At 37.1% G+C, this 13,663-nt stretch overlaps 1 protein-coding gene across 4 annotated transcripts in view; it reads right to left on the bottom strand.

The window, feature by feature from the left end:
* Positions 1-13,663, bottom strand: part of TBC1D19 (TBC1 domain family member 19) — a 178,450-nt gene that overhangs the window by 70,386 nt on the left and 94,401 nt on the right. For all 4 annotated transcript variants that reach the window (XR_004027327.1, XM_030801175.1, XM_003258556.4 and 1 more), the window contains 2 exons: positions 10,924-10,998; positions 6,241-6,303 (listed from right to left, as the gene is read on the bottom strand). Coding sequence is in view for 3 of the 4 variants with exons in the window: in XM_030801175.1 (XP_030657035.1) it covers positions 6,241-6,303; positions 10,924-10,998 (138 nt within the window). In the remaining variant the exon portion in view is untranslated. The remainder of the gene's footprint in view (positions 1-6,240; positions 6,304-10,923; positions 10,999-13,663) is intronic.

Consider the following 13,663-nt stretch of genomic DNA (forward strand, 5'->3'; position numbering starts at 1 on the left):
TACTCAGGGGTCAGGGACCCACTTGAAGAGGTGGTCTGTCCGTTCTCAGATCTCAAACTCCGTGCTGGGAGAACCACTACTCTTCAAAGCTGTCAGACAGGGACATTTAAGTCTGCAGAGGTTTCTGCTGCCTTTCGTTCGGCTATGCCCTGCCCCCAGAGGTGGAGTCTACAGAGGCAGGCAGGCCTCCTTGAGCTGCAGTGGGCTCCACCCAGTTCGAGCTTCCTGGCCGCTTTGTTTACCTACTCAAGCCTCAGCAATGGTGGGCGCCCCTCTCCCAGCCTTGCTGCCAACTTACAGTTTGATCTCAGACTGCTGTGCTAGCAATGAGCAAGGCTCCATGGGCGTGGGACCCTTGAGCCAGGTGCGGGATATAATCTCCTGGTGTGCCATTTGCTAAGACCCTTGGAAAAGTGCAGTATTAGGGTGGGAGTGACCCGATTTTCCAGGTGCTGTCTGACACCCCTTCCCTTGGCTAGGAAAGGGAATTCCCTCACCCCTTGTGCTTCCTGGGTGAGGCCATGCCTCACCCTGCTTCGGCTCACACTCGGTGGGCTGCACCCACTGTCCTGCCCCCACTGTCCGATGAGCCCCAGTGAGATGAACCCAGTACCTCAGTTGGAAATGCAGAAATCACCTGTCTTCTGCGTCGCTCACTCTGGAAGCTGTAGACTGGAGCTGTTCCTATTTGGCCATCTTGGAACTGCTGAATGATATAATTTCTTTTGATGTCTTCCAAGTTCACTGATTCTTCTCTGCTTTTTCAAATACACTTTTGAGTCCTTCTAATAAAATTTTCATTTCAATTATTGTACTTTTCAACTCCAGAATTTCGGTCTGGTACTTTAAAAATGTAATTTCTATCTCTTTATAACTTTCTGTATTCAAGGAGACATTGTCATCACACCTTACTTTACCTTTTTTTTTTTTTTTTTTTCCAAGACCAGGTCTCACCTGTCGCCTGGGCTGGAGTGTAATGGCATAACCACAGCTCACTGCAGCCTTGACCTCCTGGGCAAAACTTATCCTCACATCTCAGCCTCCTGAGTAGCTGGGACAACAGGCACATGCCACTACACCCAGCTAATTTTTTTCTATTTTGTAGAGACAGGGTTTTGCCACGTTGCCTAGGCTGGTCCCAAATTCCTGGGCTCAAGCGATTGTCCTGCATCAGCTTCCCAAAATGCTATGATTACAGGTGTGAGCCACTGCATCTGGCCTTACTTTACTTTTTAAAGCATGGCTTCCTTTAGTTCTTTGAATATTATTTATAATGGCTGCTTTGAAGTTTTATTTGGTTAAGTACAACATCTAGGCCATCTTACAAGCAGCTGGAGCTCATGATTGTTATTTGCTTATTTGTTTAGTGACTTGGTTGAAATATTTCATTTAAGTCTGTTTTTCCCAAAATATGAAGCCTCTGATGTACCTCAAAGTATGCCGCCTTGAGCATACACACAATAATCCTTCAATGACACTGGCTTTAGCAGGGTTTTTTTTTTTTTAGACAGTCTTGCTCTGTCACCCAGGCTGGAGTGCAGTGGTGCAATCTTGGCTCACTGCAACCTCTACCTCCTGGGTTCAAGCGATTCTCCTGCCTCAGCCTCCTGAGTAGCTGGGACTACAGGCATGCACCACCAAGCCTGGCTAACTTAGCAGGCTCTTTGTCTCTTCCCCCGATCTTTGTGTTAAGCTTTCTGTCTTTCTCGATATCACAGCCAGCTATTAGGTTCCTCTAATTGCCAGCTGATTATTCTACTGTTTTCAACAATGTCCTCATGCATAAATTGTAACACAGTCTGATTCAATTAAATGTACGGTCCTTTGTGAGGTCATTTTTGAGGCCAGTCTTTGAGGTTTGTCCTATCCCATCAGGACTCCTCCTAGCTATCTCTGTCTCTGGCTTTCTCTGGTAAACCAGCTGCTATGCTTTTAGCTTGTTACTCTTAAGTGTTTACCATTAAAATCTTCATTGTTCAGAGCCCCATTAGGTTGGAACTTTCCTGTACTCCATATAAAGCTAGTTCTTTGAGGAGAGCTTCAGAGTTACTGTTGTTAAGGCTGTCTCCCATTCTGGCCAAAATCTCTGAGTCATTGCCCTGGAGCCGGGTTGTGCACAGTGGCCTACTTCTCTTGGAGTGACACTTCTGCTTTGTGAGAAAGACACTGGTGAGGGTGGTAGCCTCTGGTCTTCTTAGCTTGCCTTTCCCATGTGGAACCTCTCTCCCCTCTATAAACAAAATGAGGTGAAAGCAGTTGAGGCCCTAGTATTTTTGACCTGCTGAGTGGAGTCAGAGCTTTTGGGCAAGGTCTCTGTCCTACGGGAAGGAATCTGACAACTTCCTGATGGTACTCTCTAGAATTTAGCATCTGCAACACGGAGCTGAGGGAGATAAGAAATACTGGCCATCTGCCCCTCCTATGGAGATACTGTAGCCCTCAACTAGGAGCTGGAGGGAAAGGGAGCCCCATCTTCCTAGCCACACATGGCTGAATTGAAGCTTCTGTCATGCTAATCTAGGGGTGAGGGGAGGCAAAAAGCAGGTCATGACTCAAGGGCCACAAATTATTTTTACCAAGATTTAGTAGCTTTTCTCAAATAAATGTTTTCTTGTTTGCTGACTTTTTATGTAACCTTAGGATAATTACCAGAGACTTTAAATACTTTAAAAAAAATAGTTTTCACTAGTTATGGTTTCCTGCTGAGGATGGTTCCGTGGAGCTTCTCTCAGACCACCATTTAGGAACTGATAATTTCCACTCTGTATTTCTGAAGTATAGAGGTTATTGGCAAACTAGTATTATTGTATAAATGAAGAATTAATTTTATTTATATAGGCATACCTTGGAGATATTGCAGGTTCAGTTCCAGACCACCACAATAAAGTAAATATCATAATAAAGCAAATCACACAAATTTTCTGGTTTCTCAGTATGTATAAAAGCTATGTTTATACTACACTATAGTCTATTAAGTACAATAGCATATGCCCAAAAATATACATGCCGTAATTTAAAAATACTTTATTGCTAAAAAAAAAATTGCTAATGACCATCTGAATCTTCAGCAAGCTGTAATCTTGTTGTTGGTGGAGGGTCTTGCTTCAATGTGTATGGCTGCTGACTGATCCAGGGTGGTGGCTGCTGAACATTGGGGCAGCTGTGGCAGTTTCTTAAAATAAGACAACAATAAATTTGCTGCATTGATAGACTCTTCCTTTCACAAAATATTTCTCTGTTTGTTGGCACTTTACCCACAGTAGAACTTTCAAAATTGGAGTCAATTCACTTGAACCCTGCTGTTGTTTTACTAACTTTATGTAATAGTGTAAACACTTTGTTGTCATTTCAACAATGTGTACAGTAGCTTCACCAAGAGTAGGGTCCATCTCAAGAAATGACTTTCTTTGTTTATCCTCAAGAAGCAACTCTTCATTCATTTAAGTTTTATGATGAGATTGAAGCAATTCAGTCACATATTGAGGCTCTACTTCTAATTCCAATTATCTTGCTTTTTCCGCCACAGTGACTGTTACTTCCTCCATTGAAGTCTTGAACCCCTCAAGGTTATCTATGAAGGTTAGAATCAGCTTCTTCCAAACTCCTTTTCATGTTGATATTTTGACCTCCTCTCATGAATCACAAATGTTCTTAATGGTATTTAGATTGGTGAATCCTTTCCAGAAGCTTTCAATTTACTTTTCCCAGATTCATCAGAGGAATCACTATCTATCACATTATATAGCCTTACAAAATGTATTTCTTAAATAAGACTTGAAAGTCAAAATGACTCCCTTATCCATGGGCTGCAGAATTGATGTCGTGTTAGTAGGCATGAAAACAACATTTATCTCCTTGTACATCTGCGTCGGAGCTTTTGGGTGACTATGTGCATTGTGAATGAGCAGTAATATTTTGAAACAAATGTTTTTTTCTGAATAGTAGGCTTCAACAATATGTTTACAATATTAGGTAGACCATGCTGTTAACAAATGTGCTGTCATCTAGGCTTTCTTATTCCATTTATAGAGCACAGGCAGAGTAGATTAAGCATATTTCTTAAGGGCCCAAGGATTTTTGAAATGGTAAACAGGCACTGGCTTCAACCTAAAGACACCAGCTGCATTAGCCCCTAACAACAGAGTCAGCATATCCTTTGAAGCTTTGAAGACAAACATTGACTTCTCCTCTCTAGCTATGAAAGTTCTAGATGGCATTTTCTTCCAATGGAAAGCTGTTTCATTTACACTGAAAAATCTATTGTTTAGTATAGCCACCTTTATCAATGATCTTTGCTAGACAGGGACAATTTGCAGTAGCTGCTACATCAACGCTTGCTGCTTCACCTTGCATTTTTTAAGTTATGGAGATGGCATTTTTCCTTCAACCACATAAACCAACATTTGCTAGCTTTCAATTATTCTTCTCCAGCTTCCTCTCTTCTCTCAGCCTTGATAAAATTGAAGAGATTTAGGGCCTTGCTCTGGATTAGGCTTTGGTTTAGGGGAATGTTATGGCTAGCTTGATCTTCTATTCAGACTACTAAAATTTTCTCCATATCAGCAACAAGGCTGTTCTCCTTTCTTATCATTCATGTGTTCACTAGAGTAACACTTTTAATTTCCTTCAAAAACTTTTCCTTTGCATTTACAACTTGGCTGTTTGGTGCAAGAGGCCTAGCTTTTGGTATATCTTGGCTTTGGGCATGCGTCCTCATTAAGCATAATCATTTCTAGCTTTTGATTTAAAGTCAGAGACATGTAACTTCCATTCAGTTCAACATTTCAAGGCCACCATAGGGTTATTATTGGCCTAATTTCAATATTGTTGTGTCTCAGGGTATAGAAAGGCCTGAGGAAAGGGAGAGAAATGGGTAATGGCCAGTTGGTAGAACAATCAGAACACATGCATTCATCAATTAAGTTTGCCATCTTAAGGGTGCAGTTTGTGGCATTCCAAAATAATTACAGTAGTAACATCAAAGATCACTAATCACAGATTACTAAATCAGATACAATAATAAAGTTTGAAATATTGTTAAGAATTACCAAAATGTGACACAGAAATATGAAACAAGCGCATGCTGTTGAAAAAAATGGTGCTGATAGACTTGCTCAATGCAGGGTTGCCACAAAGCTTCAATTTGTAAAAATAACAATATCTGTGAAGCACAATAAAGCACAATAAAGTGAGATATACCTGTATACTCAAAAATTTACTGAGTACTAAGAATTAGGTACAGGGCTACATATTAGCTACATAAACAAATTTTTAGAAGAAGATTTTTGTATTCTCCAACTTTTAATTACTAACTACCTTTATATTAAAATGGAATTTTAAGTCCACTATTTAAAAAAATAAAAAATTTTAATTATGCATTTGAAATCACAGGAATCTCTTAAAATTGTTTCTGGGGTTATTTAAAATTTTAACTTTATAAATAAGTCTTATAAAGTCTTTATACTTTAGCTCTTGGAACATATGATAAACCTTCTTGAGAGATGCTTATTTAACTTTATAACCTCTCTTAAACATATATACACCACAACACCATTATCAAACAAAAACCTGCTCATACAAACAGCAGGGACCAATTTACATTTAATCGAGCAGAAATTGCTGTGTAGAATCTAGGTATTTCCTTTATGACATCTGTATTGACATTCATTCAAAATCAAATTATTAATATGTACATATAATCTTTTAAAAACAGAACATCATGTAGGCAATTCTATATAAATTGCATATTTTCTATTTATGATAAATGATTTTATTCTAGATGTGAAAAAGTAAGAATCCAAGCATCCACAATATCTGCAAATGAAATGATCAAAGGATAATCATGACACTCCAAATTGATTTTGAAACATTATTTATTCAATATCTTTAATTTTAAAACTATAATGCAAAATGCTTTCTCCAAACATCTTGGAATGGCTTAAATATGAATTTGACATCTGATTTAAGCATCTGTGCCAATAACAAAGATAGAAAACTTATCTGCCAATACCTCCTTGTTGTACCATATATGACAAAAAGAAACAATTGGGAACTCTTATTCTCCTATCTAATTTCACAGTAAAAACAAAAGGTAATCTTATCCCAAACTTAGAACATTTCATCTGACAAGCATGCCATGGATTACAAAAAGGTATAGTCAACAACAGAGATATCTCCTAAAGTATCATGATTTAGAGAACCTAAAACAAGAACACTATATATTTTAATTTTTAAACTTACCTGATATAAATAATCTTCAAATACAAAATAATAATCATCATTGCTTGCTGTCAACTTCACATCCTATAATTAAAAGTAGACAGTACTGAAAAGAACCCAAATGGATCTGTCTGTAGTACTAAAGCATACACACAGTATTTAGAAGCACTACTGCAATAAATTTATTACTTCATGATTATAAACTTCTCAATTAGATTTTATCATTGCTATATATTTACTGAACTAATATATGTGACACATTATTTGACCTCGAATTCCTCATACTTTTTAAGGTCCCACTAGTAATTCTTTAATATTTATTTCAATTTTATCTCCTTTTAATCTAATATTTAGATGGCTTAAAGCTAGAAAAGAAAAGCGGATGCAATCATAACATCCAGAAACAACCATAACAATCTGGCCCCAAATTACTGTTCCAATCTCACTGTTCAAGTCCAAATTCTTGCCATTCCCACAAAAGACCAAATATCTTCCATGCCTTTGTGATTATTCACCTGCAAGTCACCACTTGTTACTGAGAGCAAGAACATTGATTTTCTGTATTATGAGTTTAAGGGCCAGTTCATTGACTTCCCCTGGATAGCATATTAGTTTCCTTCTTTAAATATATTCCTATTCTCACTTTCTGACTTGAGTCTACCTTAATGATTTCTATGAGCCTCCCTATGAGACTTTAGCCACTTTGAGCTCCAACATCTTAAATGTTTTTTGCATACGTAGGACCACCACAGTGCTTAGCACCTAAATACCCAATACATGTTTGATGAGTGAGTAAAATTAAATATGATAAAATTATTAATAGAAATTAATTATATTTTCCTGTGATATAATTCATCAGCATATAGGTACCCCTCTCCAATAACAAGCAAACAAATGAACAAAAGTCTAGAAAAATGAACTAAAATGTCTGTGTTTCCCCCAGGATTGTCTCTGAATATTATGTCCAGAGTTGGAACCTGCTGCTTGTGTGCTTCAGTGTAAAGAACATGAAATTCCAACAGATTTAACTAAGATTTGAAATCCAGTTCCACTACTTTTAGCTGTATGACTTTGGTCAGTAACTCTGAGCCTAGATCTCCATATCCATAAATGAGGATACCACCGCCTACTTCAGAAAGGATGGGTAAATGCCTAGCACAGTATCAGATAAAGAGTAAACATCCAGAAAGCTTTTTCTAAAAAATTCACCAAAAGTCCTTTTACTTATAATATTGTTCATCTATTTATAAGTAAATATAGATCCCAAATCTTACATGTATCCAAAATCTCCAGATGTAACTACACCATGCTTTTAGACCCAATATATACTAAATTCAACAAGTTGGGATGAAGGATACAAAAATCAAAACTTCAAAAAACAAACAAACAAAAAAGAAGACAAACAAAAAATGTTTACTGTCAAGAAGTCTACAATCTCACTGGCATGATAGTAAAAACATGGGAAAATCACAAAGAAATGTTACAAAAATCCATGGTCAAATAGCTCTAACAGTCTATAAAATTCAACCAGGCTGTTGAGCAAAGTAGCAATCAGGGGAGGATGGAAAGAGTTGTAGATGACTCTGGGGGTAGCAAATGTGTGCTAACTCTGAAAAAACCGTAATGACACAGATTAAGGAGAAAGAAATGGTCCATCCTTCTATGTCAGAAGACAACCTAGACAAAGGTAGAGATCACGCATTCTCAACAGGGGAATACTATTGCCTCTGTGGGCATGAAAACTGGTTCCTGGAGGTCAACAAATTTCACATATTACAATGGTATGTGGCCGATCAGAGCTCATCCCTACCCATCCAAATCTTATTTTTTGTTATTTACTTTTTCTTATTAGAGACAAGTTAATTAATCTTTCTCTCCAGGAGCGTGATAATGAAGAAAGGTTGAAAAACACTAGTATAAATTATCAGATTATAGTAAATAGTTGAAAACTATAGAAAGTATGGATACAAGGCAAGTTTGTTTAAAAAAAAAAAACAAAAAACAGAACCATTTAATAAATTAGCCTAGGGAGGGTTCGATGATGTTCTGTACTCACAACATCATTGGCTCAGAACATCTATGCTCTCCATCCTCCCCTGATTGCTATTATCAACCTGTTTCCATCCTCCCCTGATTGCTACTATTCAGCCTGGTTGAATTTTGTAGACTGTTTGAGCTATTTGACTATGGATTTTGTAACACTGCCTTGTTCCATTCATTCCTTTAACCTTTAAAAGAATTCCACCTTGTTTTCAGTTAAATTTAAAATAAGTCTTTGCTATAGGGAGCTGTAATAACACGGATTTTTTTTTTTAAATGATCATTCCCTCAACAGCTGACTTCAATAATGTTTGGAGTGATTGGCAGAGCCCAACTAAGTCAAAAATAACCAGAGACAGGTATCTTCCTAAAAACATTCATGTTGTGCACAGCATAGATGCCATCAAAACTTTCATTCAATTCCTCAGGCACAAATTACTTTCTTCTTGGAACAGATTTTCTTTACTGACTCAAACTGAAATTCATTTTGGCGACAAAGAGAACTCTCATCCTAGCACTCCTTACTTTTTTTAGCTTTTTCACGTGTGAGTTTCCTCTCATTTGATTAGAAAAGAGGCTAACGGTCTTACAGGCCAAAAGATCTCTTACATTTTTGATAAAATAATCCACTGAGCATAATTATTTGACCTCAAACTTAATAGTAGTACCTGTGATCCAAATCTAGTGAAAAACCTCCGTGAGATACAAGACTTTCCATCAAAGGACTGTATCCTCTAAACTCTCATTTCCACTTACTGTAGAGCTTAGTGGTTAAGAACACAGTTCTGAAGTCAGATTGGCTAGGTCTAAATCTTGGCTTCACTACTTAATATGTTAATTTAAACAAATTTCTTTCTTTATCTCAATTTCCTCATTTGTAAAATAGCAAAATAACTACTTTCTGCTTTATCACACACGTGTCACTATGTTGCTCGTAAGTAAGGAAATGATGTTAGTATAACATGGAAATTGTATTGGTTCAGATGCAATTTTTCTTAAGCAAGAGGAGCTGGAGCAGAGGGAGGAGAATTATAGCCATCAGCAGGAAAAAAAAAATGTCTTCAGCTCAGCTGTTGCTGCACAGGCATGAGACTTCACAGTTGCATTTTAAGAACATTAAAAACGGGCATTGGCACTGGGACTCCCTCTTCAGAGGGGCACGCTCCCAGCCCAACACATTTCTCCACTGCTGTTCTCTTGTGCTCACCTTAACAGTAGCCCCAGTGGCCCAGAGCACCACTTCCACTTGCATTATTTCAGCATTTCTGTTTTATTATTTTTATACATTTTTGATAGCTCCTACCAGAGCAGCCTGTCTGAGCTGTCTGATTCTTCTCCCAGGCTACCAATGATTGCCTTTGTTAGTACTCTGATTACAAAGTTGCAAAAATTTCCACCCCAACCCTGTTTTGTCCATAAGCTCTGTTATTTCTAACATGTGGTTTTACAGAATGCAAGTTTTTCTGCAGAAAAACAATGCATTTATAATACATAGCCTAAATGTTGGCATCTGCTACTCTTAGGTAGTTGTATGCATTAAATAGTAATCTATGTAAAGAGTTTGGAATACTATATGGCACAGTAAGCAGTCATTTGTTAGTAATAGTTATTATTACCCCTGGCCATGTTCTACTGAGACACATTTTCAGGTCCTCAATATGTAATCTTCTTTTCCCCATTTCCGAGACCTATAATAATATGCCTTTCTCCCTTATATTTCAAATCTAAATTTTAAATCTAACACTTTTAAACTGCCTAATATTAATTCAGAATTATTCATATCCTATATTACACATAAAGCATTCGCTACACCAGACCAATCTGGTTCAACTTCTATGAAACAGAGTTATGAGCTGTTTTTCAGTTGCCATGGACCTCCAGGTTGAAGGTCACATAACCTGAGCATGGCCAGATGAACCAAGCATGCAACCACAGGTGGAACCTATGTGATAGGACTAAGGAGTGGGGTCTGAATTAAGAAGTGGACACCACATGGCAGTATCCAGGATTCAATCAGATCAAGTCCTGGCATCACCCCATGGCAGGATCCAGTCCGATCAAACCTTTCTAGCTACAAAAACCCAGTGCTTTGGTGCTTGGCTTTCTATTGTGTACTGGAAAATGGACCCTCTTTGGCTCAGTGATGAAAGCATTAACTCGGCTCTCAACTTGATTATCAGATGCTTGGAGGCAAAAACTCAATGTGTCTCTACCTTAAAACCTGAGATATACTTAGCCATATGTCTAGAAACTAAAAGAAATTAAAAATTAAAAACGACTTCAGTATAAAGAAAATAAACAAGTAGGCCCTAAAGAATCATAAGATAAAAATATCATAATCCAGTTTTGCTTTTCAGTTGCCTTTTTCCTTGGTTTGTGTAGAAAGCTTGAATTTAGAGATATAAGAAATGCTTATCTTAATAAAAAAATAGGAGGACTAGGAAAGAATCATGAAGACAGTTTCAAAGGGAAAGAATATAACAGAGAATGCAAACTGCAAATTTTGAACACCAACTTTAACTTTATATGTATAAATCTAATCACTTAAAATTATTTTTCAAGGTTAATATATATCATTATACATAGTACAGGCTCTGCATACTGAAGAATCTCAATTTTAAATTATATTAATGAAAAGGAAAAACTAAGCTGACTTTTACTTACTTTATAGATTAGACTGTCCACCAAAAGGTCATGTTGTATCACATTGGTCTTAAGCTGCTCATAATACAAGACATCCTAAATTTAAAAGTAAAACAAAAAATTAAAGGTCAATCACATTTATAAAGTCAGCCTCAAACTCAAATAATAATCAATAGTATTCTAAACACTAAGAAGGGCAGGAACTCAGTTTTATTCACTACTATAACCCTCATGCCTGACTAATAGTAGATGTTCAATAAATATGCTTACTCCTATCACTTAGGATAACATCTGGCACCTGGTGAGTATTCCGTCAATATTTGCTAAGTTAACTATAATTTAACTTTAATAGCAAATACAGTATTTATTAAGTACTTGTAGGTGCCAGGCACTATTTTACCCACTTTACATGAGTTAACTCATTTAATCCCAAACCAACAAAATGAATTAGGTCAGTGATTATTATTCCCATTTATGCTTGAGAAACTGAAGCCAAGAGAGAAAAGTAACTTGCTATTGAAGACCGTAAAGCTAGTAAGATTTAACCTCAAGAAACCTGGCCCCACAACCTATACAAAAAACTCAGAAGGATTACTTTATACTGCCTTTCTAATACCTAAATTATTACAAAATAAAAAGCTTAAGCATAACAAAGCACTCCTGGTAGTAAAAGCAATCATATAGGATATAAAGTCAGCTTTTAGTATTAGAATATGGTCCCATATGCTTGAGCTCAGGAGTTTGAGGTTACAGTGAGTTATGATTGAGCCACTGCTCTCCAGCCTGGGCAACAGACTGAGACCCAGTCTCTAAAATAAATAAATAAATAAATACAAGAATATGGCCACATAATATTATAAAATCAGATTAACTGCACAACAATGAGATTAGGCTAATGTTTAATGTAATAAAGAATAAGAAGTGGAAGAGAGGGAAAATGGAAAGTGGAGAGAATAAGGGAGGAAAGGAAGAAGGGGGAGGAGGGACTAGAGACAGTAATCAAGTTAAGCATCAGGTTCATAGTTGGTCAGGGCATTAAGGATGAAGGTAGGGATCAACTGGGTAATAGTTATGCTAACGAGAGATGGAAATATTATCTGGTTGCTTTAGCCGACCTGTGGATTCCTCCAAATCCCTCCTTTCACCTCTCAGGCACTTTAGCCCTAGCCTCCTCTCAAACCCAAAGGCAATTTAGCACATGCGGATCTGTATGACTCCTTCTGACCTCACAGAAGAGTTGTGGGATAGAGTCTCGTCTGAGACAAGGAGGAATATTTACTGCATGTAGCTGCCTTGCCAGGATAAAATCTGACTCTATGTTTCCTGAAATATGATTTCTTCATCGTGAAAGATGTTTAATACATAGTTCTTTGGCTTAAGTCAAAGTGCTCTTTGCCTAACGATGATCTGGGCATTTACTGGCTATTTTTAGTCATTTAAATTTTAATTAAAAAGGCTTAATTGGTTCTCACTGATGTTTACATTTTTTAACTAAAGCAAAATTATTTTACTATTTTATTTATCTTCCATTGTATCTACTGAATCCATATCTCTGGCTAGAATGCAGGCTCCTTAATGGTAGAAACAGCACCTAATTCAAATATCAATTCCTGCCAGTTGGCATAAGTAGAGTAATGCAAAAGCTACATTTAGGGTTTTGCCTCTATTTAAAAATAAGTTTAAAATTACAAACTAATATATGACCATTAAAATAAGTGAAACAATCTAAAGTAAAATAAAGAAAAAGTTAAACATCCTTTTTCCTTCCATTCAACCGTCCCAAAATAACTAATATTATTTGTATTTGGTATTGTATTTGTGGTGTTATTTGCAATTTGTATTCTTCCATGCTTATACCTATCTCCATGCTTATATGACTATGTAATCATAGTTGGGTATTTGTGTTGTCGTTTTTCAATATGAAATGGAATCATACCATACTCATCATTCAGCTTCTCTAACCTAATGCTATATCATGGTTTTCCTTCTTGTTAAACAATACACATTTAACTCATTCTTTTTAATAGTTACATACATTTTAATATTTTTAAAGCTGTGGTATAGATTTGTCACAATTTGTTTAATCATATCCCTGTAGATGGATACTCAGGTTGTTTGTCCCTACAAATAATGTTGTAATAAATCTTAGGCACTATGTTTTTATATCTACAGAATAAATTGGCAAAGGCAGGATTATAGACTGAAGGCTGTATGTATTTTTTTTTTTTTTTTTTTTTTTTTTTTTTGAGACGGAGTCTCACTCTGTCGCCCAGGCTGGAGTGCAGTGGCGCAATCTCGGCGCACTGCAACCTCTGCCTCCTGGGTTCACGCCATTCTCCTGCCCGAGCCTCCCGAGTAGCTGGGACTACAGGTGCCCAGCACCACACCCGCCTGATTTTTTTTTTTTTTTTTAATTAGAGACGGAGTTTCACCGTGTTAGCCAAGATGGTCTCCAACTCCTGAACCTGGTGATCTGCCCGCCTCGGCCTCCCAAAGTGCTGGGATTACAGGCGTGAGCCACCGCGCCTGGCCAAGGCTCTATGTATCTTAAACTGGGCCCCGAATTGCCTGACTAATCTCAGAAAAAAAATCAATTCACATTCCCACCAGCGACATGAGAGCACATTTTATCTATGTACTCACCTCTTTTAAACATTTTCATGCATGAGAAACATCTCATTGTTGTATTAATTTGCACTTTTCCCAACTCAATATAGTTGAAGAACCTTTCATATATTTATTGGCCATTTGAATTTCCATT

The sequence above is a fragment of the Nomascus leucogenys genome, chromosome 20 (genome assembly GCF_006542625.1).
Source record: "Nomascus leucogenys isolate Asia chromosome 20, Asia_NLE_v1, whole genome shotgun sequence".
In the NCBI taxonomy this organism is placed as follows: Eukaryota; Metazoa; Chordata; class Mammalia; order Primates; family Hylobatidae; genus Nomascus; species Nomascus leucogenys.